The sequence below is a fragment of the Egretta garzetta genome, unplaced genomic scaffold, assembly GCF_000687185.1.
Source record: "Egretta garzetta isolate BGI_Z169 unplaced genomic scaffold, ASM68718v1 scaffold771, whole genome shotgun sequence".
In the NCBI taxonomy this organism is placed as follows: domain Eukaryota; kingdom Metazoa; phylum Chordata; class Aves; order Pelecaniformes; family Ardeidae; genus Egretta; species Egretta garzetta.
This window is the reverse complement of record NW_009258551.1, coordinates 20,196-46,276: the sequence shown is the minus strand read 5'-3', so window position 1 is coordinate 46,276 and position 26,081 is coordinate 20,196. Positions and strand designations below refer to the sequence as shown.

At 46.3% G+C, this 26,081-nt stretch overlaps 1 protein-coding gene across 3 annotated transcripts in view; it reads left to right on the top strand.

Moving 5' to 3' along the window:
* GTF2E2 (general transcription factor IIE subunit 2) overlaps positions 1-24,836 on the top strand; it is a 33,606-nt gene extending 8,770 nt beyond the window's left edge. Inside the window, exons 3-9 of one of the 3 annotated variants that reach the window (XR_004843195.1) lie at positions 3,480-3,571; positions 4,118-4,225; positions 6,005-6,187; positions 6,673-6,766; positions 14,975-15,090; positions 16,114-16,372; positions 24,149-24,836. Coding sequence is in view for 2 of the 3 variants with exons in the window: in XM_009647888.2 (XP_009646183.1) it covers positions 3,480-3,571; positions 4,118-4,225; positions 6,005-6,187; positions 6,673-6,766; positions 14,975-15,090; positions 16,114-16,233 (713 nt within the window). In the remaining variant the exon portion in view is untranslated. Of the gene's footprint in view, positions 1-3,479; positions 3,572-4,117; positions 4,226-6,004; positions 6,188-6,672; positions 6,767-7,149; positions 7,462-14,974; positions 15,091-16,113; positions 16,929-24,148 lie in introns of those variants that run through there. The other 2 variants (XM_009647888.2, XM_035903313.1) reach the window with 2 other exon arrangements.
* The last annotated feature ends 1,245 nt before the right edge of the window (positions 24,837-26,081 follow it).

The following is a 26,081-nucleotide window of genomic DNA, read 5'->3' as shown; positions in this document are numbered from 1 at the left end:
CCCCTCCCCCCCCCACAGCCACCAGCAGGGCAGTGGCTTGCACAGGAGAAGCTCGACTTTACGCAGGGAAGTGGAATGTAATGCCCGTGCCGGAGGTGGTTTCGTGCTTCTCGAGGATGGCGATGATCTCCTTAGATTTGAATGAGGCGAGGCAGCTAAATACCAGCCACTCGTTGCTGTAATTATTAAAATACAAGACTGAAGTAGCCTGTGCCGTGCCTTTAGAATTAAGGCAGCACTAATAAGGTTAGCGTCTTTGAAAGCTGTCAGAAATGGTCTGGTTTCATGCAGTTTTCCTCATTTTGCAATGGCACAATTTAAATTCATATTGTAAGCCAGTCTGCTTTGAATGCAGTTCAGCTATTGTATGTATCCAAAATGCAGTGAGTTAAATATTTAATGAATCGGCATCTGTAATATCTGTACTAGGCTTTAGTTCAAAAGTATCATCTTCAGACGCTGCAGAGGAGCAGCTCTATTTGAAATCATATTCATGGAGCTGAGGGAAATGACTGGCAAAAAATCATTTCAATGCAGTACTGAGGAAGTCCTGTTTAAGAAACCACAGAATAGACATCTTGGGGTAATAGCATTTACAAACCTCAGATGGGTTCCAACCTGCCTGTTTGTATTGTATCGATCGCTGCTCCAGTATTTACAAGGGTAACATGCAACGGGATTTTCTTCCTACCCTAACCTACCAAATTTCTAGAACAGGTTTCTAGCATATCCACAAACATAGGTCTCTTTTAGGCAGCTTAATTGATACGGTTTACGGAATACCCACTTGGGAGATAGGTTTCTTAAATTTCAGGTTTAGCTGCCTTTGTTTTAAGGAAAATCCTTTCATTGTCATTTCCGTAAAAACATATAGAATCAATTACAAGGAACGTGAGGCTGCAGGAAACAAGCTACCTCCCCGGTAAGCATGAAATCCATTTTGTTTACTGAATCTTGGCTTGGTGTATTAGCTTTTCTGTAAGATGGAGTGTTCATCAATTTTCCATTAGTGCACAGATGGTGAACGTGCTTGTCTGATAGTGCAAGACAAGCTCCTCTGCGTTCAGCAGAAGAAAAGCCTGCTAAACCTAGAGAAAAATCATCCTGATTCTAAGAAGCTTTTTGCAGGCTTGTAGGTTACAGGCATATTTTCTTTCAGTAATCAAGATAAACCTAAGACAACGTTATAAAATGATGCACACCTACCTCTTGTCTGAAAGGATGCTGAGAGCGCTGTTCTGGTCCCTTTTTTTAATGCAGCCTATGGCACAGCTAAGATGGAGCTTTCCTACCATTGGGCAGAGCACGATGCTGCTGACAACTTCCTTTATGCTCATTTGCATCCAGCCCTCAACCCCAGGAGTAAATCATTCATAAATTTGACTCTTATTGCCTTGAGGAAGAAACAAACCCCCTTCCCGCTCTCATTTTTGGGGATGCTCTATCTGGCGCGATGAGCTTGTTAGCGGAGAAGCGTGCTGGGAGCGCGACGGTGGCCGTGACCCTGCTTTGCTTTGCGCTGGGAAGCAGCCGGTCAAACCGTGACGTTTGAAGTGTTAATATCTGCAGATTTCCAGCTTCGCCGTGCGGTTAGATGTGCTTGTCGTGAACTGTAGCAGGCTGTAGCCAGGCAGATTAAACAAGATAATCTTCTTCTTCATTCAACTGACGGAACAAATACATGATAAGTCACCTTAACTATTTGTTGTACCTCCTGAATCTATTTTAGCCACTTTAGACCTCTCGTTTCACACCTGGTTTTTTTACTTATAAAATGCCCTGCGTTCATTTTTAATGACAAAAGGGGACCCCGTAGGGCAAAATTCCTCTAGGCTGTATTTTCAGGGAGAGCTGGCTTTTGTTTTTCTCCCTATTTCCATCTTAATCTTGTAACCATGTTCTTCTGTAGCTGGAGCTATACTGATTCTTCTATGTTAATGTCTATGTTAATTTTAGAATTGTGCTACGTAAAGCCGCTAATGCGATGTCACGTAGTAGCTTCACAATTACTAGTTGCTGAGTTTTGAATTTGCTGTTTGTTCTTTCGACATTATGTTTTTTTACTATACTAGCACCAGTTCTCGTGAAGTCTTCCCAGTCATTATGGAAAGTGGTTTTGTTTGAAATTTGGCTACCTCCAAAATTCCCACTTTTTAGTTGCCTTTTGTAGGGACTTACAGATCAACTTAGAAGTAGGTTGAGATGCAGTGGGACAGACGTGAAAAAAATTCATCTGAAGCATAATGACTTTGAAAACTCAATTTGGAGTTTCCTGTGAAGAACTTGCCAAGGGCATCTGAATTTAAAGACAGTGAATGTAGCAGACTTTCTCTAAGCCTGCCGCTTACTCGGTGGAAACGATGGGTCTTTGAGGAATATCTTAGGTGCATTTTCTAGAATATTATCTTTTTTTTTTTCTTTCTTTTTTCACTACAGCAAACCCCTGAGCCCTTCCACACCTCTTTATCACCAATCTCATCCATATCCCCCAGCTGCCCAGCAAAGAATTTGCTTAGCAGCTCTGCTCAGCACCCGCTGCAACCTCTCCCTCAGTTAATGCACCGACTTGAATTGTTCTTTTCTCTCCCTCGACTGATTTTTCCACAGAAATAACAGGAGCTCAGTATCTCCGAGTTACCTACTGTCCTGTCCAATGTGATTAGAAATCACCCGTGGACTAAAAAATTGCTGTGGTGACAAAGAGGAAATGTTCTTTTTCTGGAGTAGCTGAAATTCTGAAAAGCAGTTAAGTTTGAGCAACGTTATGCTGGTAATGGGCCTGTAGCTTTTGGTAGCGGTTTGTGGATATTTCTGTTTAATGTGCTCTACTAATAGCTGAAGTTAATAAAAGAGTCATTAACAGCCTCGCAAGAACTTTTGAAATAAGCTTTACACGGTAACAAACCTCACGATACGTTAAGACAGAACCAGACTTGACAATAAGTCTCCACTAGAGCTACTTTAAAAAAAAAAAAAAAAAAAAGGCCCAGCACAACAAGCACGGCCTTCCTTTACCTGGTGTGTACCTATTGAATACCTATGGGGCATAAGTGAAACTATCTCAGCAGCACGAAGCTATCAGTTGAACTAATCGTTGGGCAAAAATGCAGTGCATTATTTCAGCATGAATTCATGTAGCGTAAATGATGATGGTATGTTAAGCCACAGAATTAAACATGTACTCTTATGGTAGTAACGCTGCAGTTGCTTGCTGTTTTCTTAAAGGTCGAGTCCCAATAACTTTATATTTAGGGAGTTCTCCTCAGAAGTGTTCCAGAGCCATGCCTGTGGACAGGTAACTCCGTGGGTCTGGATCCACACGTGTGCTAGCACAGAGTCCTCTGAGGGTGTGACACGCACTTCTGTTCACAGTAGTAATTCTGAAAGCTCATGGAAGTAGAGTGAGAAAGAGATGGAGTGCAGAGCCAACTGGGCGCTGTTGAAAGCATCATCCAATTGTTTCTTTTCTCCTTTTGTAGATCACAGCAATGGATCATTTAACTTGAAAGCCCTTTCAGGAGGCTCTGGCTACAAGTTTGGAGTCCTTGCTAAAATAGTGAATTATATGAAGGTACGGTGTTCTGATGTAAAACTACAATGTTTTTAAATACTTCGGTTATTTATTCTTCCATGGTAGCTCAAAGATGCTGCGCGTTTCAAACTCTAAAATTCTTATACTGCAAAAGTTGAGAACTCTTTTAACTGCTTGTTCAATTCAAAATGCTGTCAGTAAACAAAACGGTCAGCATATTGTTCTGTTACTGAAATCCTAATTATTCCAAGTCACTTTAAACCAGGATAATGTTTTTTATTTGCAGTAGAAATGGGACCTGCAGGGTGCTGTCAGCTTTTAGGATTCATGAGCTATTTATCAAAATAGCGTGTAATTTGGTGCTTGACAGATGACTTTGCTATCCATCTCAGCTGGTACTAATTTTTTTCCTCATATTCTCAAAAACCCCAAATTGAAACTGGTATGCTGTGTATACTCTGTCTATCCTGGCTTTGCAGAAGTTGTTTTGTCATCACATTATACCCATTTTAGTTAGTTTATGATAATCGAGTGGCTGAATAAAATAAGTACAGAACTCTTAATAGATCCTATTTACTTTTCCAGACTCGGCACCAGCGTGGTGATACACATCCATTAACCCTAGAAGAGATTTTGGATGAAACACAGCATTTAGATATTGGACTCAAACAGAAACAATGGTTAATGAGCGAGGTAAAGAAAACATGTGTTTAGATTACAATTAGAGATAAAGGATTATGATAAACCTGAATTATACGTGTTTGTTTAATTACAAGCTCTATCAATATGTAATCCCTCCTTTAAGAAACTACATTGATTCACAGGTCTGCCTGTCTTGTACCTCCTGCTGTTGAGGTAACTGAAGTGAAAGCTTTCTGACATTTTTAAGGACCTGTTAGAATTGCTACATGGAGAGTCTGTTTTATGTCAAGTGAATTTATTCATTACTAATTTTATAAAAACAAGCTGTTTTTCTTAAGGAATTCCTTTTTTAAACAATTTCAAGCAGGGAGCTCTTCCCATATTGAGGATGTCAAATGAACTGAACCAAAGGAGTATGGCGCAAAATTCATAAGCTTACAGTTCTTCCTTACTTACTGAAATAAAGCATTCTGATGTGAAATTTACGTCTGAAATTGTGGGGTAATCTGCAAATTCTGCTGCTGGAGTTCGTTGGTCTCGCTCTAGGTGCTAGGGTTTCGTTCTTACAGATTCACTGTAACTTGCCACCATATTCATCTTTGTGCTTAATTGATCTGAATGTCTTCATGGAATTTCAAGATTAAAAAATCAGCAAAATACCGTATTCTGTATTTATACTTGATTGGCATTCCCGGTTTTGCTCACATCATGTTTTAAATCCTCGCAACAGGGTAGTAAGGGCTGTTGAGACATGGGAAAAAAGAAATCTCTGCGTAACGAAACTAGGATGGTTTTAACTAATACAGCCCATAGCATCCCTTTGCTACCAGTACTAATATTCTGGGGTTCAGAAACCTCTAATCTGGTAGCGTTGGTTGTGATGGAAGCTTGACTTTGCTGCAGGCTTTCAAAAGGTAGCTCCAGATTGTTTTCCATAATGGGCCAGAATAGCAAGATGGAACGAAAAAGCTCCTCCCAAGAAGAGTATATAAAATTATCACTGAATTGTTACTGGATGAGAAAAGGTGAAAAAATACCCCGCAGCGCCAAAGTTGGTTACCTTCTCTGTTACAGGTGTTTTCTCCCTCCTTTCTTCTTTCTGTCTCTCTTCTCTTTCTCCTTTCAGGGTCAGGCTGGCATCTGCAGAAGAAACTAAGTAGAGTTGCCCTCTGTTACAGGTGAACTTCCATTGTGGTACTGGCTGCACAGCAAAACTGATTCGGAGCATATCTTAAATCATTTCAATTGCCCATGAACTTCTGGTCAGCTTCACTCTGAAGCTGACAGCCTAAGTAAAATCCTACTGTGCAGGAGGTCTGCTCTTCTCACTTTCTTCTACAGCTGCTGGTGCCAATTGACAGCAGTTGGGGAAGACTGACTCCTGTGTTGTTCATCCCAGGTTAATGCCTTTCGCATTCGTAACATCCGTATGACCCGAGCTCGATAAACCGAGTTGTGCGTTTGCACTTTGTATTCAGCCAAAGCCCACTTTTTTTGCATTCCCTCTTCTTTTCATTTTCATTCCTTTCTCAAAAACGAACGTGTGCGGCTTTCTGCCGTAAGAGGCTTCGTGGACCTTCGAGCCCAGAGGCATTAAGTAAATGATGTTAAGCCTCCTTTGGTGCTTTGTGCTTTATCTTGTGGCGAATTATGGCTAGGCTGTGGCGGATCTAGGATCCAAGGATTTAAAATCCCTTTCAACTCAAACCTCCAAACCGGCAGCTGTAATGTGTGGCTGATGTGCTCTAGCTGCTCAAAAGCACACTAGAAAAAAAAAAAGAACTGGCGTGGGCTCTTTTTCAAAGTTTAAAATTTACATCCCCATTACAGGCTCTAGTCAACAATCCGAAAATAGAAGTTGTAGATGGGAAGTATGCTTTCAAACCCAAGTACAACTTGAAAGATAAAAAGGCTCTGCTCAGGCTCTTGGACAAGCACGACCAGCGAGGGCTGGGAGGAATCCTTCTAGAAGATATTGAGGAAGGGCTACCCAATGCACAGAAGGCTATAAAGGTGAGTGGCATGTGTCTGCTATTCAGCAAACCCATTGGGGTTAGCTTCTCAAAGGGGGGAGGTAGAGCCTGAGAGAGAGTTTTCTCATGAGTTGTTTCTGTTCTTTCGATAACTCAGAAGCTGTTTCAGAAGATCTAGTATTGTAGCTTTTCCTGTATTTCATCCTTTACTTCCAGATTTGGCCTGATGTCTCAGCACAGCTGTCAAGGCTTTCTCACAAACGACTCTTGATCTCCCACATTCCAACTGTAGGCAGTTAGTTCTGCTTTTATACCTTGATCTCAGTCCTCCGTATCTCATCTTTGATTTATTAGGCTACTTATCATCAGCGTCCGCTTTGGATGCTTTCCATTACCAGTTATTTTGCTGCTTCCCTAGTTTGTTGCGCCTTTTGTAGCACAAGATCTGGGTCTGTTGCTCAAGTTGGAATCCTTATTCGTGGAAACGAAGTCATTTTGAGTTGTTGTTTTGCATTTGTTTTCGAGGCTTTAGGGGACCAGATCATCTTTGTTAATCGCCCTGATAAGAAGAAAATTCTTTTCTACAATGACAAGAGCTGTCAGTTTACTGTGGATGAAGGTAGGTATTTATATATGTTTCCATGATAGTTGATTTGAATTCATCCTAACCACCTATATCTGTAAGCAGTCTTCAGGTATAGCAGTCTTTTAAGGTGGTAATGAAATATTAGGTATATCCAGATGCCAGGAGAATGATTTACATTAACAGGAGGCTAACAAGACTAGCAAGTGAGTTCAGGGGTAATATCCTCTGAATTATAATGGATACGTTGGAACGTGGCACCGGGAATCCAACAATTCTCTTCAAGTGTCACGGTACAGAAGAGACTAAATATCACCCGTGTCTGACTAAAATGGCATCTAGCATTTCGCTGTATAAAGGGCAGACAGAAAACCCCAAAAGAATGGCTTCCTGGTGCAAGTTTGTTGGTTTTTTTCCAGTTCATTCATCACCTTTTATTGGTGAATGCGATGAGAAGCCACGAGTGGAACAGGAGGAGGAAGCAAACAGGGAGGAGATGTGAGCAAAAGTCCTGAGAAGGGGTAGTTTACAGCCAGGAGGAGGGCGCAGGTGTGGGGTAGTGCTGCTGCCTGGAGGTGGAGTGGATTTGGGACTTCAGAAGTTCGGCATGTGTTTTCTGTCTACCAAATAGTGGTAAAAGCCTCTAGTGCAACGTGCCTGTTTATGCACAGAAATTAATGACACAAATCAGGGTGTGTTCCAATAATGACTCTTATGCCAGCATCAGATGCCTGTAAGTACAGAAAGGAGAAGGCAATCTGTGTCAAAAGATCTTATTTTAAATGACTCAACGACCCTGAATGCTTTCTGTTGTTAACGTTATTCTTGTAACATGCCATGTAAAGCCATCTTACCATATAATGCCACATTGTGGTAAAAAAAAAAAGGGAAGTGCTTTCATAGAAACTCGAACTGCTCCTCTTACAGGACCATAGGACAAAGCATGAAGCTCTCTTTTTTTTTTTTTTTTTTTTTTTTTTCTTTGACTAGCTCAGAGAGAATCTTTATTTTCAGTAGAATTAAACAACTGGAAATGTGTATCATTAACTTGTTATGTACCACACTTGTACTCTCATTAGTAATAGCTTTCTTCCACAAAGGTAATTAACTAGATGTGACATCTACAGCATTTAAAAATACAAAATTGTTTCAAAATACTGAAGTGAATCTCTTTTTTTTAAACCGTAATTTCTGTCACTTCTTGATAGTGGCAGTCGGAACTGCATGTGAAATGCAGAATTGTAAGCCTTTAGTCTGCATTCACTGGGGAATTCCTAACCTCCCAAATGTTTAGGAGTTTACCATTAGCACTGTCATCCTGTTCAGATAGTGTCCCTTCAGTCCATCAGCCCACAGCTTTTAGGGATCCAAACATGGCCAAAACTTTTAGAAATCAGTGCTGTTGCAGTAACTGTTAAGGCAAAGCTTTTAGGTTTTTTAGCAGCTACCAGTTGTATTACAGTCACGATTGCTGATCATTTTTTCTTGTGCATTTTTTTCCGGATAACTGGCACCCAGCCATCCTAAAAGAGTTAGCAGAGGGAGATCTCTACCCTGTTGCTCTTAGTTTGTAATAAATCCAGGATTAACTCTGAAATTTAATAAAAGAGCCCATTTTATTAAGATACAGCAAGAGATGCCTGCCAGCTCTTCATTGAGTAGCCAGTATAAATCCAAGGCTGTGCATATACAGTACCTTATACTTCAGCACACCCAGCACCGGTCAGTCTTTAGGAACAAGCAATGCAGGCTATTGCTATGGAAGGGGGGGAAAAGGTTAAAAAAGAACCCTCTAAAACCCCTTGAAACAAAATGTTTAAGCTGTTTGGCTCGATCTCCCGATGCAGGCAGGCATTTAAGCCTGCAGTGTCTGTCATGAAGGAATCGCTAGTGTGCGGTGTGTTTGTAGTTCAAGGTGGCTTTGCTTCCTTTCATCCGCAGGTGGCAGCATGTTCCCATCTGAAAAGTGTTTTTTTTTTTTTTTTTTTTTCCTTCTGTTCCTGCTGGTTTTGGTTTTTCTTTTCACACAGATGATGATGCTTTGTTCTGGGAGGGGGCAAGAATACTTTCTCTTTCGTGAATTTCGTGATCTGCCTGCATATACCACAACTCTTAAAACATCCCCGAGTGGGTTCGCTTACTTACTGCAGCTGGAACGGGTCCTTTTTCCAGCCATGTTACCTGTGATGAAGAAAACCCATCCTTCCTGAGCAGTTTTGCTTTACGATTCTTTCCAGAGCACCAGACCCATGTCTCTTAGGGAGTCATTGGCAGAATTGTCTGCGTACAGGATGAGTTATGACACGTTTCTGCGTTAGCAGTGCTATTTCAGCTCATTATCTTCAGCAACATTAAAACGAAGTTTTTGGAAGACTGCAAAATAAGCCTTGAAGTGTTGGCAGACTCTTTGATCTAGCAGCTGATGACAGTTCAAAATACGTTTCTGGTTTAACATTTATCCTTAGAAATAAGGGCTCTGCGCTCCTCAGTGCATGATTCTGCCATATAACGCTCTCCAGTTTCAAACATATGTTGGCTGGGATTAATACCCTCTAAAAATTAGGAGTCCTCTCCCATCACTGTCTGAGCTCCATCGGTAGTCAGTAGAGAAAGAAGAGCTGCCAAGGCTATTTGGAGCTTGCTGTCTAAAGCAGGGGGAGGAACTGCTTTCTGGCAGTGCCTGCCTCTGCCCTTACTACAGTTGTTTGATTGCTGAACAGGCTCTTCTTTCTCCCCTTTTGAAAATAAATCCCAATCTACTGCAGCAGCGGTGCAGTACCTATATATCGTGATCTCAAGGGGACCGGAGAAGGTTTTTGCAGTAAGGAATGGCTTTTGTTCTTCCTTTTATGTGATTAGCCAAGGAAGGTTCAGATTGCATGTGTTCCTTCTTGACTTCCTGGCTAATTAATCTTCTGTCAGTAGTGTGTAGCTGAAAGCATTTATAAAAGCTGGGCTAGATTTCAGGTGCTTCAGCCAAGTAAAGCACTGCCTTTTTGTGCTGGGGCTCAGCAGTTTGCATGTGAACCAAGCTTTCACCCCGTGCCGCTGAACGCTGAAAGGCCAGTCTGACTGCTTAACTGTTAGAGATGGTATCTTTCACATCTGAATGCAATATAGGAAGTCTTTTAATGCCTGAAAATTTGGATAGTTAATTATAAACGTTTTTAATATTCTTCCGAAGCACCTTTGAAGGAATCTAAAGAATGGCCAAAGCCTCTTAAATTTAACAGTGTAAAAATTGCTTGGGATCAGTGACGACGTACAGCTCTGGCTTTGAATTCTAAGATGGTCCAGGGTCAGCACAGACTTAATATCAAGCACCTTTTCCTTCTGGTATAAATCTAGTACTGTGCTCCCTGGAACTGTTAGGAAGCAGGACTCCCATCTTTCCCACTGCTCACTTGTTTCTTCCCTTCAGCCCTGTTATTGTCTGTTCTTGTCCTGTGCTAGGTTTTGGCTCGCCTCAGTGAAGATTTTTAAGCTGTTTTTAATCTCTGGCAGATTTTATTACCAGTGTGATGCAGCAGTTTATCTCCAGAAGCCATCTCGACCTTTTTGCAAGAGCAGGTGAGGCAGTCGGAAGTGCAGGGTAAGCTGCACTGAAGTCACCGTGCAGCCATTTACCCGTGACTTTGTTCCCCAAATGTAAGCGTTTATAGGAAGGGAGGGTGTTAGAGTATAATTGCTCGGGGAATGTCAGCACAAGTTGGTTTGTATATGAGGCAGCTCATGATGCGGTAAAGCTGAGGTAACTGTGCGTCCTTACCCCTTGGGTATTTCGGAGGGAGAAGGTGTTTGCAAGATCTTCGTTATGCTGCCCTCTGCTTTGCTGTGTGTTGGTTACTGCTGGTCAAAGCTCATTGTTTTAAGTGTGCGTGATGCCGGAGATGTCAGCAAACATCTAAACTGGCCTTTCAATCAGCTTGTGGTCCCATTCCCTCCTCTCATTCCTTGAAAGACCAGAAGTGAGGTATCTGGAGGAGCAAGGGAGCAGCCTGTGAGTAGTGCTGATTCTGTCAGGCTTCCGAGTTAAAATATTTTAGCAATCAAATTGCAAGATGCTGCATATAGGATTTGTGCATAGTTCGGGCAAGACACCGAGCACCTGCCTCGGGTACCGGGATCACGACTTTCTGCCTCTTCTGGGGAAGATCTGCATTGGCATCAGGACTTAAAAGCTCTGCTGGAAACATGCGTGTCTCCTTGAGGGGTCATAGCACTTGCACTGCTTTGGCCAGAAACTCTTTGAAATATCTCCCCTGGGTTTTTTTTTCTGGGCTCCGTCCTGTCATAGCCACCTAAGCTGTAGGAGAAATTGTCAGCTTGTCTGAACGCAGCCTGCTGCGGTCGGGTGAAGCCTTACTGTCTTGACTGCTGGACAGGTTTTTTTTTTCCTTCCATAGCTATTATATGCTTGTTCTGGCTGATCTATCAAATAGTTTAGCAGCTCTGATAGAAGAGTATCTCGCCTTCGCCGTGCTCTGATGGTGTAAAGATCACCTAGCAGTGGACAGGACATGGAAAAGGAAAATTGAATGTGCTCTATAACCGTAATGGTTATGTGCGCTGCAGGAATGTGTGCATCTGAACCTGTTCTCCATGCCTGGCTGAAGCAGGCCAGCATGTGGCGAGCTTTCTGCTCCAACAGTCCCCTTCCTGCTCCTCACACCAGTACCCAGCTTCCTCTGCCCTGTCCACGGAGACAAGACAGACACACAAAAATGGATCCGGTGTGTTGAAACCATCTCTAGGAACCGCCTTCTGTCACTGTTGTCTGCTCTTCAGACACATCAGCTCATCACAGCATTTTTCTTTCCGTCTTCTCCCCTCCCCAGGGACAGGCCAGCCTGCTGCGTCCTCCTGCCTGGCCAACCATAAACATGGACGCTGCTCCAGAGGTGGTGGAGCGCAGTAATCGGCTCGTTGCATGCCATTTCCTCCTCCCTGGCCACTCTCACGAACTACTGCTTTTAAAAAGTGGTGACCCCCTTTCCTTGGAGCCACACAGTCAAGGCCAGGGTGACAGTATTTCAGATTCTCCGCGAAAAAGTTGGAGAAATCTCCCTCTGTCTTGGGTCATGGGTATGAATTTTGAGGCACAGGAATACCACAGGTACAAATGCGGACGGTTGTTTCTTGAGAGCTGTAGTTAACTGCCAGCTTTTCCCATAGGCTCTCATATTTCAGAGGGGATGTCACAATAATTCAGATGGCGTATTCCCAAGGTCTAAACTTTCACTAGCTGATAGGGGCATAGTCCTTGGAGACGTCTGAATAAATCTGACAGGTAATGTGGAAATGGTTCAGTGCCAGCCAGACAGCTGCTCTTTTTTCAGTTCTTGCATTTAGCTCAATGTCTGGTGTTAACACCGAATGGGTTTTGTGATGAGATGATAGATATATCTCCTTTTCCCTTTAGAGGGCACCCTAAATGCAAAGAGCTAGCACGCACAGCTGTCTGAAGGGTGGCAGCTCTGTACACTTCTCCACCTTCCTCCCGTGCTTTTAGTTCTGAACCAGTCCTTTAACACGGAGTATTTCGGGGGGAGCACCATGTTGTTGTAAATCTCCCCCTTTCCTAGGCTAGAAAGTATTTTAATGCCCTACATGGAGCTTCAGCATGAGAGGAAGGTTCTTTTGCAGTCAAATCAATAGTGCTGAAAGCAGCCTGATTTATGAAGGAATTTTTAAATGGAGTTGCAGAGTACTGTATAGTGGCTCTAGTGAGGCCAGTTAGTGGATTAAATTATCTGTACGTAAAGTCCATTTCAGCTTTGCGGTTTTGATTCTCAGTGACTGTTACATTCGTATTTCTTGGTCAAGTTTAAAAGCTGAATGTGAAGCTGTAATGATGGTATAACCCCTGCGTTACAAGAAATGCAGAGCGCTGTGGTTAGGTATTAACTGCGATCCGCACTTCTGTGCATGTTGATCCTTGAAGAGCTGACCATTTACTTTCTAGTGTTTAATTTTTCACTTCTGTTCCCCAGAAGAATGTAGACCAGTTAAACCTTAAGCACCTATCCTCAGCCTTTTTCGGTTTTTTGCAACGCGGGGGGCATATTTGTCCATATATTATGAACTCTAATAAGGAGACAGTCATCTGTGTTTGTAGCAGCACATTATAAATAAAAGGACACTGTCATGTAAAAGTTTGAATATATCAAGCCTCTCATCTGCTTTCACCTCGTGTACACGTCCCTGTCGTGCATCTTGGAGGACTGACCTGCATCTCTTCAGGTCCCGCAGGAGTTGTCTGTGCAGAGCCAAAGGCGGTATAGCGCAACACAACGTGACAGTATCTCTAACCAGGACCTGTTTAATAGTCGTGCGTTTATGTGCAGCCTTGTCACTTCATGTGTGAGCTGCAGAAATGTGTGGTGTGAAATACTGTTACCCGCGAAGTGCGATACCGCGTTTGCACACCCATGGTCTGATTCATCTTTCCAAGCACCGCCAGGTCTCGGTGTCGAGCTGAATCCAGCTTGGGTGTTCATGACAGGGAGGGGGCATGAACAGAAGGGAAATAGCTTGGAAGAGCATGTTCTGCTCGGTCCGGAGGAGGCAATAGGACCGTTGGGCAAGCTGCTGCTGTTAAGACTTAATCTTGAGTGCTCATCGCTGAGAAATCTCTCTCTTGCATCTGCAGCTTTGATCATAACACAGCCTTCTCCACCTGCCGCAACAGGGTTAGGTGAGAGATGATCTGTGATAGCAGGCACCGTGAGCTATGCCGAAAGCCCGGAATCGCACTCAACGTGGATGAGCAGACGGAGAATGTCTTGACTACAGCGTCAGTCCTTGCATTAAGTTATCTGAAAGCTGCAGCCTCGGTGATCCCGCTGTGCTGTATAGCCTGTACGAGAAACAAGCTGAGCGCTATCTCCGTGTAACCAAAAGCGGTGCTTTGACAGGATTTAGTTCTCCTCAAAAATGCTGCATTACCAAAAATGAACATTGTTGTTCTTCACTGGCAGAATTCCTTTCTTTTGTTTCCTGGGCAGCTTGAACAGCCCCTTACTGTTGGCAATGGGAGGAAAAGAAAGACCCGAGAGGTAAAGCATGTACTTTCATAGAAAAACAGGATGCATTAGGAAGGGAATCGGTCCAAGTGCAGGAACCGAGTCTGTTAGGTACGCCTTTTGTACGGTGCCATTTTGTTGCAGCGCGTCTAGAGCCGGGTGTATCCGTGGCAGACTGTCACTGGAGCGTTTCATCGCCTGCTGCATAGGACAGCTTCTTAAGCATGCAGAAGCTGTGGTTGTTTTGACAACTGTATACTAAATTTATCTGGAAATAAAGGGGAAAATTTAGTCTTGCGTTGCTATGTGTGCCTCGTGTTTTATTTATAGTTTGTTAGCCAAACCTGCTGACAGGATATATCTAACTTACTGCCTGGGGAGTGAAGGGAGGTAGGATTGTACCAGCCGCTGCCTGGAGAAGGCATTCCAGAGGCTCTGTGAAACTTTACGTGAGGCAGAAAGTGTGCAGGCAGATGGCAGCTGCTCTAATTAAGACTTACTGTCTCTGTCTTTCTTCCTGCTGCTGCAGCTTTTAAAGTGTATCTCTTCTTTTTAACACCAGAGGAATTTTAGTAATTTATTTATCTGTACACCAGGGTATGTATTATATTACAGTGATAAACGAGCTTAAACCCACTGAAGTAAATGTCTTGAATCTTCAGTAAATTGGACAATGAAATGACAGGTCTCCCAAGATAATGGCAGCTGAAGATGTGTAAATGAAGTTGCCATTTATGGTTAGTTACTACCCTTCACCAAGATCTTTTGAACTGAGGCATATAAAACACGTTGGCAGTCGACAGAGCTATCGAGATGCTAGGCAAAAAGGGAGACTCCATAGCAAATGAACATTAAAAGCACATGTTCCCTGTGGGTGTTGCTGATGCCGGGATGCTGGAGTGCAGTGTGCACACATGAGAATCAGCTCATCTTTTTCCATTCAGTGTTGGGGGGGCGGGGGGGTGTGTTTTGTTGGTTGGGGTCTGGTGTTTGTTTTTTTTTTTTTCTTTTTTTGGACATGCATCCGGCATTTGGAGTGGGTAAAGGCTGTGCTACTTGGGTGCCTGCTGGCAGTGACCGCTGCATCTGTGCAATCGCAGGCTGTCGTGCCAGAACACTTCAGCGTTTGAAATCGAGCCTGTTTCTTCCCCTTTGTGCGGGGGCTTTGCGCAGGGTTTGTTCGTTGGGTTGTAAACCGATGGTTTGTTTGGTATTTCAGAATTTCAGAAGCTGTGGAGGAGCATTCCCGTGGATTCTATGGATGAGGAGAAAATTGAAGAGTATCTGAAACGACAGGGTATTTCTTCCATGCAAGAAACTGGACCAAAGAAAATAGTAAGAGATACAAATTACAGACCTTTCTAGGAGATTCCCCCTTCCTGACCCCCGCGGTGTTAATTCCAAAACATGTCGGTGAGCCTATGCACAGCTGCTTTGTGCAGCTCGCGGAAGCGTGACCAATTTTGAGAAGTTGCAAAAACCCTTGCTGTAGCCAGCAGTCAGTGTTCTTACAACTTGTTTGAGCCAGTGTAATCCAAGCAGCGTCAAGAAGGGGGCAAAAGCCAGAAATCCCTGTGAGCTCCAAAGTGGAAGCTTCTGCTTGAAGCTGTACAGTGCATTAGGAGTAGAAGAATAATAGTTACTTTTCTGGCAGAAGGGCGGAGGTGAGGTTTAACTTTTTCCTTTCTGCTAAATAGCTTTGAAATCCTGATGGGAACAGTGTAACGTGCTTCCCGACACGCACACTCTATTCTCCAAACTGGGTGCAATATGCTCATGTTTTACTGGGAGGCCAAAATGGCGGCAAGCTCTCTAAAGATGCTTTCTTCTTGGCTTCAAACAATTTATTTTTTTTTACGTTTAATTGTATGCGATAGGCCACGTCTTTTCTGCGCTGTCCTTTCATGAGAGCCCTCGCCCACAGGACCTGTTCCTGGTTTCTTCTGGTCACTGCACTAGATGCTTTAACGCCTGTCCTCATGTAGGCACTCCTCGTGGGTTCCTTGTATGCTAAAAGTGTCTTGAGCACCTAATTGTGGATAGAATTACGGGGCACGTACCTGCTTCTGTAGCTGCATGGGAATGTTTGGAAACTTGGCTGATAAACGCCAGCTTTACTACTGTGCATGGGGTACGGAGACTCTGCTCTGTCCCCAGGGTTATCTCCCTGCCTGGATTTGAATTCAATGCCGGTGCCTCTTGCAAAAACAAGCGAGCACCTTGCCTGCCTGCCCACTACCACCTGGTTCAAGCAGGGCTCTTCTTCGCAGAAGTGATGTCTAGCGCAGCGTCATACATGAGGTCCGATGTCGCAGCTGGAGGGCAGATCTCTTGACTGCTCTTTATTTCTTCTTGCAGGCTCCTATTCAGAGGAGGAAGAAACCCGCTTCTCAGAAGAAACGTCGATTTAAGACTCACAATGACCACTTGGCTGGAGTATTAAAAGATTACTCTGATGTCGTTCCTGGCAAACAGTGACTGGTTGGATTTTGGAGCAAACATGCATTTTTATACAGGCTTTTTGCCACTCGGGCTCCGTGTCTGCTCGCAGAAAGACTGACTGTGTATAGTAATGTGATGTGTTTCCCCCATCCCAGCAACTGCTGAGATGAAACAGGTCAGTTTAAGAGCAAGTATGAACTACTAAATTTAGAGTTTAATTTAATTAGCTAATGGGAAAATGTGTCTTTAAGTAAGAGGTTCTCACTAGTTGCCTCTTGGCATAGAGTGATAAATGGTGCTCAGCATGTAATGCAGGAGTTCCTGTTCAGTGCTTAACTCTGCTTTTACATTGCTTAATGGGTATTTGCCTGGAATTACTTACAAGGGGCTTTCTAGTAGAATTGAATACAGCATTTGTTTTACCTATTTCAGGAAAACCTTTTCCTAAAATCACTGCAGGCAAGATTCTTTCACAGTCAAATATACCCACGGTTTGTATGCTTCTTCCTTGCCATGGGACTGAGCTTTACTGAACATCCGGGATATCTGAGGCTTAAACTCAGAAAACCCCTCTCCCGAACTCCCAGCAGGCTGCAGGATGGCAATGCAGCTGTAGCTTCCTAATGCTAATCAGAAATGGCCCTCACCAATTTCTCGTCATTGTAGTGGATGCACATGTGTTGCACAGTTCTACTTTGTGGGCAGGAGGGAAATAAAATGACAGTGTAATACTGAAGCAATTTTTTTTTTTTTTTTAAGTAATAAACTTAAAATGCTGGTTTCCAGTGTTGCTTCCTTAAGGAATGAGATAATCAACATCTTTCATGCTTGTTGTGTTTTCCTTTTCAAGGAGGTAAAGGAATCTTTGCCGTATTTTTATCTTCTCAATGACTTATTGTTCTGGGCTAACACTGTCATCTTTTTATTGTTCTTGGTTGGGTAGGGGGGGAGGAACCACCTTAAATGAAAGCTCCCTCTAGATGCCTGATGTTCTGTGCAGTACAGACCAACATGGAATGTGGCCAAATTATGTCCTCTTGATAACTTATTTTTATGTACTGAACCAGAGTCAATCAATGCTGATATTGTTTTCATGGCACTGCGGATGAGGAGCTGTTTCTCTGCTCTTCTAGTGTTAGGATCAAAGATAAAATAGGTGACTGCAATATCCCACCAACAGTAGATTGCTGCTGCGTGCACACGAGCTGTTGTCTTGCTTGATGTATCAGGGGGATGAAGCAGAGGCCGTGGGATCTGGACACACGGACAGATGAAGAATAAGGCTTTGTTGCTGTCGCAGTGAATGAGTTATGTCTGCTTGGGGAAGCACGGGAGGAAAAATGCGCTTCTGTAAGTTGTAGCATTTATCCTCCTGATTTTGAAGACTGCTCTTTTGAGAAACACAATACTTCCAGCATTTCATGTGTCAGCCCTCTTTGCTAAATGCCGGTAGGAGGTTTCTTCTATTAATTTTTTTCTTTTTCCCCCCCATGCTTTTTTTTTTTCCCCCTAAAACAAAATATATAATATATATATTTAAAAAAGCATGCTGCTCCAGCTGGTTTTGAAACTTTTTCTTTCCTGTATCTTCCAGGTCAGCACAAGCAATTCTTCTTGGAGTTTTTTAGTTTTCTGTTACAGCTCTGCTTTAAAGCCACCTGCGGCACACTTGCAAAACTGTTCACCTCTCTTCTGTCATCTTCACTCAAAAAAAAAAAAGTTCCCTTCCATCTGCTGCATTTTTGAGCAGTGATTTTTTTTTTGGTGGTGGTGGTGCTTGGACAAAAGCAGGAGCTCTTGGTGAGCTCTGAGTTGCCTTTCTTACCTTTGGGGGTTTTTATGGGGTAACTTCCCAGTCATCTTACATAGCATTGCCCTTTCTCTATGAAGCAAAGCTTGCAAAGCAGACTCTCAGGTAGGCCACCTGGTTTGTTTCTCTGCTCAAGTGATTAAGGTAATAGGGGTGTCTGAAGAAAACGCCTCCAGCTACTTTCAAAGATTAAAAATACGTTAGGTCAAAAAATAGGAGAGCGTGAAAGGAAGATTGCCAGCAGAGCACACAGAGCTGGTAGTCACTGTCAGGCTCCAGTGTTCAAAGGAATAAAACGGTCCAGTTGATGTCCAGTGGGAAGGACTGGATTAGATGCTTTGTCTCACTGGAGGAAGTCTTCTCTTCTGCTGTACTAGCAGAGAGCATGTAATAAGTACAACTTTTTAGGGTACAGTCTCAAAAATAGCTGCAGGGAAGCTCAACGTTTGCCCATTAGAGGTGGCATGGAATTACAGACAAGCAGTCGAGCAGTCGTGAAGAAAACAAGTTCAGAAAATAAGCACGAGCTCCTTCCTCTCTTTTGTGTGGGTTGTAGGAGTTGGGTTTTGTTTCTCTATCAAAGATGCTCTCAGTGGTCCTTACAGGTTTCTTCTAAGACCTCTTAACAATCAAACGGTGCAGCTTGAAAACATCTCGGGCTATATCAACTTGTTTGCTGAAGGCATTTTAGTATCTCTCCAGCCCACTTCAGTCTCATCACAGCATAATGTCCAGATCAGGCTTTTTGATGAAGTTCAGCATAAGAGTTCACAGCTGTTAAAAACTTAAACCTACTTCATCTTCCTCCAGGGTGTTCTTGTGTATTCTGTGTCTGGCAAGCTGGCTCTCCCAGTGGCCAAAACCACCATGCCCTCGGCTTGCTGTCTTTGGCAAAATCCTTCTTCCCTCAGTCTGGCAGCGCGCAGGGCTGCTGAGAGGCATCGTGCTCCTTCCCTGGAAGCATCTGCTGCTAACCAGGAAGAGAAGGGGCCTGAGGCTGCCCTTGACAAAGATAGAACACAGAACAGAATTTTTCAGTCGGGAGGGACCCACGGTAATCATCTCACCCGTGGCAGGCACCTTTGTCTCGCGCGTTTCAGGAAGGCTCTTTGAGAAACCCATCTCAGTGTGGTCTTTACCTGTCCCTCTGCCAGGTGAGAACTCGCCTCTTCCCCTCTCCTGAGGCTCCTCAGTGATGTGTGTCCTGTCCAGCAAGGACGTTGTTCCCCCTCAGCTCCAGAACTTGGTGGTTTCAATCCTGGCGGGGCAGTCATTTGAGCCTTTCTAACCCTCTGGGGCAATGGGGGAATGCAGGCACTGATGAGCGGAGAGGGCATTCAGCTCCCACCCCCCATCATGCTGATGGACAGATGGACAGGGCCCTGGGGAAAAGGAGGATGCTCTTTCTCAATGATGGGAGCTCTCCGAGATATATCTTTGTTGTCCACACCATCCTTTCGCTTGCATAATTGCATCTTGAGCCTGTGGCTGCAAGGACAGTACCTGCAGCAGTGACTAGAGCCATTCCCAAGGGAACACAGCTCTCTTGAGGTCTGCAAGCAGCCAGAGACGTGCGTTTGGTCCTCTGCTTCCCCCTCCATATTGCACACGTTCATCATGTTGGGAAGGAGGTGTGCTGATTCCTTCACGATGAAACCGGAGGAGGAGGGGAGCCGGTGGGGTAAGCCAGGTCGCATCGCTGACAGCCAGGCGTTGCTGGTCTAGGATTTGCTTCTGAAAAGGTACCCTCGCAGGGCATCCAGTAGCAACACCAGGATACCTGCCCGTGGGGATCAGGGGTTGCACTGGCCTTTCGGGAGGAGCTCGTGAGGATTTCTTCGTGTCTATATATGTGAACAAGACTTTTTATTTCATCTGCTCGTCCTCACCCCCACAATAAAAGTGCTGTTGTTTTCTTAAGGTACCAGTTGAATAGCCCAGGGGCGTCACAATGTTCAACATGGAGCTCTGCTGGCTTCTCTCCTAAAAGTGGCTCTAACTGAAGAGTTATTCTACCTCCTCCTCCGTTACGATGATCGTTCTGGAAGGGGATGGAAAACAGCAGGATTTCTTATGGTTGAATGAGAAAACTGACATAAGGCGGTGTGTACCAGAGCTAATCTATAATTCATCATGATCATTCAAGGCTTTTAGAGAGCAGAGGAGAGAGAGGCAAGGGAGCCCTGACAAATGGTATAAAGACCCTGCACGTGGACGGAGCCAGCGAGGGCTGTCACTTCCGATGAGCACGGGCAGGCGGTGCGGGGCCACTGGGGAGAGCTGGGCTCCCGGTACCTGCTGATGAGGAGGGGGCTGCGTTTGCAGATGACTAGAAGCAGCTATGGCACTGACATCTCATTATTTCCAGCTTTGTTGCTTGCTTTCCGGTCGCTGCTAATGTACCAGCCCCAAATTCCTTTGTGTGTTACTGCCTCAGGGGCCTCTGGCAGCTACTGCATCTGGGGGAGGATGTCCAGTAGGGTTGAGTGCTTACTGGTGACTGGTTAAGACCGGCAAGCCTAACCACTAACAACCATTGGGGAGAGGAGAGCTCGGGCCCCAGTCTGCTGGTACTGGCTTGCTACTGCTGGCAAAGTCGGGGATACGGCTGGATTGTCGAGGCCTGCCGCCGAGTTGTCAGCAAGAGGGGGGATCAGCCTGAAAAGAGCATTCCTGGCCGCCTCGGGTAGCTGGCATTGCTACAGCACTGCCCAGCCTGGCTCTAGGGGTGGTTGCAAAAGGCAGCCACCCCTGTTTTGGGGCTTGATCTCCCATGGGAGAGAGGGTCCGCTGCTGCGCCGCTTCTCGGGTCTGTTGTTCTGGCTCTGTAGGTGCGTTCCGAACCGTGTCGGTCTTTGTCAGTCCTGCCTAGGCTCTCTGGACACATCCCCGTGAAGCAGATAAGCAAGGATGGCGGTTCCCCAGAAGGGAGGGCTTGTCTGGACGCAGCAGGGCTCTCGGCAGGAAGGCAGCTTCTCCGTCGTGCTGGGGGTTGCGTAGCTGTAGCTGCTCTCTTCCCGAATGAGGCGAACGCAGCCTGCGCCGCTCCGGTAAGGGCCAGCAGAGCAAGGGAAGCCCTTGGCTCTTTGCTCAGCACGGGGGAGGTCAGACCTGGAAACTGTGTTCCGTTTGGGCCACCCCTCCCCGTTCAAGAGGGACGCAGGGATGCTGGGGAGGGTCTGGCTGGGGCTCCTGGGCCAGTCGGGGCTGGGGGCAGAGGGCCTGGGAGGGGAGTGGGGACCTGGGGCATCTCGGTGGGGTGAAGAGGGGGCTGGGGGCATATCTAATCACAGGTACAGTGATGTGAAGGGCAATTAGGAAGATGATGTGGTCAAACCCTTTTTGGCAGCCATGGCAGATGACATAATAGGGGAACGTGGGAAGCTTGGCTTGGAGATTAGGGGGAAAAAAAGCTGGTGGAGAGGTGTCTCCCTCCATGGAGGCTTCAAGCATTGCCCAGACAAGACCAGGCTACCCCGATCTCTTATTGGCAACAGTCCTGTTGCAAGAGGGAGGTTGGATCAGAGACCTCCTGTGGCCCCTTTTTACCCACGTGCTCCTGTTGGGTCCGAGCCCCAGCTCCTTCGGTGCCTCCTGGCTTGCTGTAAGAGCAGTTCTCCTTGTTTCTCGCTGGCTTGCTTTCTGCTCCTTTGGTTTGCAAGTGTGTGCGGCAGCCTTTCTTATCCAGCAGCCCGGAAAAAAAAAGACAGCCGTGACTCTGAAAACCCATCGGGGCTTCTGTGGTCGGGACCCACGCGTTGGACTCCACCAGCCTCGTGGGTTGGACGTGGTGCAGAGTGCAAGCACGGCAGGGGAAAAGGATGGTGAAGGCAGGAGGTTGTCCTTCCATTAAGTTAATTTTTTGACTGTACCTGCACTTCTGGGCTTACATCCAAGGCCTGAAGTACTTGCCTGATTTCCTCCTGCCTCCATCAGTTACGTTGTATTCTCGATTCCCTCCTGAGCTAGTTATTAATTATGGAGACTGCAGAGATGAAGTCCAGACTCTGCTAATGGTTGACTTCCCCGTGTTTTAGACAAAGCATTTCAGGGACCTGCTAATGGTGTTTTTTTAAGCTCCACCGTCATCTTGGTTTCTAGCCGGAGCGTGGCTGCGAGGCAGATAAGGGTGTTTAAATGTTGGCTGAAGCCTGGCTCTCCAGGCAGCCTGCAGTTGCAGGGCACGGTACCTGCAGCACCCCGCTCATCTCCCTGGGTCGAAATGTCTCCCCCGTGCAAGGCGCTGCCCTGCCCAGCCTGGGGCTGGCTGCCCTGGCTCTTAGGTGGCTTTTAGGTGCGCTGTGCAGTCCCCCGTGTGCAGTTATCCCGTCCTTCCTGGGGCGGTGGGATGGCCGATGCTCTAGCTTTGTGCTCTCCTGGGCGCGTGGAGCCTTTTTGTGCTGGCGGGGAGCACAGAGTGACCCTTGCTGGCTGACGCCTCCCAGTTTCCCCAAGCTTTGAGAATCGGGGAGCAAATCCACGGGGGAGCGCTGCGCCCTGGCCCCAACTGTCCTCACAAAACCACCGCTTTGCTCTTGGCCGCTCTTAGCTTTCATCCCAGGTCTCAGCCTCTGAAGCTGCCTGGCCAAACCCCCAGCGCTCTCTCATCTTTCCTCTCCCAGCCTTGTTATTCCTTCTCCCCCTCTCCCGAGGAGGCCCGTAGGAGCCGGGATGCTGGGCTCCCTCCTCCTCCCTGCCCTGTCCGGGGCTGTGGGCGCTGCCAGCCCTGGGCCTGCTGCCTGCCTGTCCCGTGCAATCCTCTGGGATTCCTCCACCGCTCGTTGGGTCCCTCCAACCTGGGGAGTTAGCCCTGTCTTTTTTTCTCCGCAGACCCTGCTCCCTGCCGTCACTTCTGCCCAGGGGCAGCAAGCTTCTGCGCAGGGATGCATCCCCCCCGCCTCCCTGAGCTTAGCCTTGGCGTTTGGGGGAAAGCAGAAACAATGAGAGTGTGAAATTTTCTCATTTTGGTTTTTCCAGCTCTGTCTCTTCGTTACACACACACACACACACCCCCGGGGACTTATCCCTGGTATCGGATGCCAGCGCTGGCCCGGGAGTCCCTGGTCCCATTTTGCAATCTCCCACTGTCAGCTCGGGCCTTCCTGTAAGCGTCCCGACGGTCACGGGGAAGGAATGTTCCCTGGGCCGCGTGGGGAAAGGTCACCACGGGCAAAGGGGACGCTGGGGACGGGCGAGCGGCTTGCCGTTCCCGCGCAACGCCCATCAGCACAGCGCTGAAAACGTTTTGGGAAATATAAAAAAAAAAAAAAAAAAAAAAAAATGGTTCAAGAGGTTAAATATTTTCAGCAAGGCCTCCCCCCCGCCCCCCGCTTCCTTTTGCAGGGCAGATCTCGGAGCAGATGCTATGCCCAGGCGAAGTCCGGGAGGATGCGTGTGTTTTTTCGTCGCTTCCTTACCCGGAGGATCGCTTGCTGTTGAATCCTCTCCCGAAAGCGTCTGCCTGTCTCGCTAACGCGGTGCCCGGGACGGCGGCGTCAGCCGGTTACCGCCGCTCTGGATAGGAGCTGGGCTGCGCAATACGTTCGTGTTGCGCTCGCAGCTTGTCGCTCTCTTCCCTTCCTACCCCGGGCCTGCCAGCAAACCTCTCCCCTGAATGCAGCTGGGAGAGAAAGCTCGGACTTGGCCGGGGGATTAAGCATCCAGCATTAAGGACTTAACTCCCGCCCTGGCTCATCCCTGCCAGCTGGGGGGTTCAAGTAACACCACCGTATCCATGCCTTTTTCTTCCACCCTCGACAGTTTGTAGCCTGCTTTAATAATGCCTTTACACTCCGGGCTGCGTTGGCTAAGCCGGAGCTTGCTCCTGGTACTTTGTTTTCGGAGTCTTGGCCTGTTGGCCGAGGCTCCTGGGGACGCTGGTCACATTTATCGGGGCAGGGGTGGAGCGGAGGAAGGAGGAGGAATTTCTACGTTGGGCTTATGAGCTGAGGTTTTGGAAATTCTCAGCGTGTTAAAAAAAAAAAAAAAAAAATCTGGCCCTTGGTCTCTAGGTTACGTTTGCCTCTGCTGTGGCTGAGCTCATGGAAAATTGCGGCTTAGCTCCCGTGCTCAGTGCCAAGATTAGTAGGTTTAAAAACTAACCGATAACATCTTTGTAAACTTGGAGTCATTTCTTTAAAGCCTGCTGATCCTTCCAGCCTGGATTTTGGAGCTTTCCTAGAGATCCAAGCGAACCAGGCGGGACGACGACGGTATCTGCCCTGAAAAATCTCCGTGTCCCTCAGGAGCGTGGCCTTCACAACACCCCGAGGGAGGAAGGAGGCTGCTGTTCCCCCGGGGCCCCGACGGGTGCGCGTTGGGATCCTTCCCCCTGTTCCTAACCCGATACACACAGCACGCCACGAACTCTGCGCGTAACTTATAATAATCACTGCTTTTATTTTTAAAAAATTACAATAGAAAAAGTACCTTTAAACATATTTCCAAAAGCGGAGTAGACAATGTGGAAGCTTCTCTCCTCTCCACAAGATAAAGTACAGGAAATAGTTTGCTAAAAGAGTTAGTCCGTCGCTTGGAAACGCTGGTATCGTTCCTTTCAGAGCCGCTCAGAGGTTTGTCTTGGAATTGATTTCTTCTCGCGTCGCCTTTATCAATCCCACTTTTTACAGAAGACCCCAATGGGACGGTTTCCCATCGCACCATCTCGCCCCCTGCCCCATCCCAGCTCCGGCAGCCAAAATCTCAGCCGCCTTATTTTGGCCCACCCACAGAATAAAAGGAAGGAGGAAGAAAAAGGTTTATGATGTTCAACAAGGCCACGGGCACCCTTCGGTGGGAAACCAGCTACGGCGAAGCCCGGGCAGCGGCTGAGCGGGGTGTACTCTGCAGCTGGGGTGGGGTGGGGGGAAACGCAACGAAAGGAGAAGTTTTGCGCCTCCTTTCTGAAACCTGTTTGAGGTTTTGGGGCTGGTTTGCTTTTGCTCTCTTTCCAAATTCCTCCTGGAGCAAGGAGAAGGAGAGACCGGCGTGTCGAGCGGTCTCTCTGCTGGTACGCTACCTCTGCAAAGGTTACGGATACCGCCCCAAGGGTATTAGCAGCCTCCCTTCTTGTCTTTGCACCTGGAAACATGGAAATGCTACGCAGCGAGCCGCCAGACCGGCATAACCTTGACACTAAAACCCCGGTTCAGCCCAGCGCTTTGGCCTAATGGTGGGCACGTGTCTAAGCCCCTCAGCTCCCTCGGGACTCGCGCCCAACCTCGAGTAAGCTGGCGAACCGAGGGTTGGTTGGTTGTTTTGTTGTTTTGTTTTTTTTCTCTCCTCGTACAGCAGTTTACGTTGCCCGAAACAACTTCAAGCAGTCGTGGCAGGAGGAGGATGCAAATTGTCACCTTGCTATATATGCGGGCTGCCTCTGCCCATCCCTGATCCGTGCCGTTGTGCCGTGCCGAAGCTTTGCACAGCAAGCTATTAACATAGCCCTAAGGTAAAAAAAAAAATCGCCGTAAGAAAGTTTCTGATTGTCCCGCCTGGTTGTCATTTGGTACAACTGGGAATAGAACAGTAACACTGTAAGTGTCCGCAGGCGTCTCGCCGACACAGCCGGAGCACAGTTCCTGTGCCGGAGGGAACACAATTCCTACGGACCCGAATCGTGCGTCTCGACATCTGCACACACGTGAACGTCATGCCTTCGACATGCAGCTGACGGGGCGGGGGGGATAGAGACTCTTAATTACACGCATTCAAAAGTCAAGCACAAAACCTGTGGTCCGACCCTGTGTAAGATTGTCCTATTCAGGAGGTTTTGGTACAAAAATACTTGCTCTCCTTTTGCTTTTTTTTTTTTTTTTTTTTTTTTTGTAGTCCGCTTTCCTATGGTTCTGTTTGAAAAGACTTTTCAAACGCTACAGCAATGCCTGTCAAACCATGCTTTCAGAAGTAACACGCTCTTTCTTACAAATATACAGTGTAAAAGAGGAAAATATTATTACTAGGTATGCTTTTCATTTTTCTTCTAGAGAGCAGATGTGTGATAGAGGCTGTGGGAAAGTCTTGGAGGAATCCAAACTTGTGTGAGGTTTGTTTGGGGTTTTTTTTTTTCAAGCCTGTA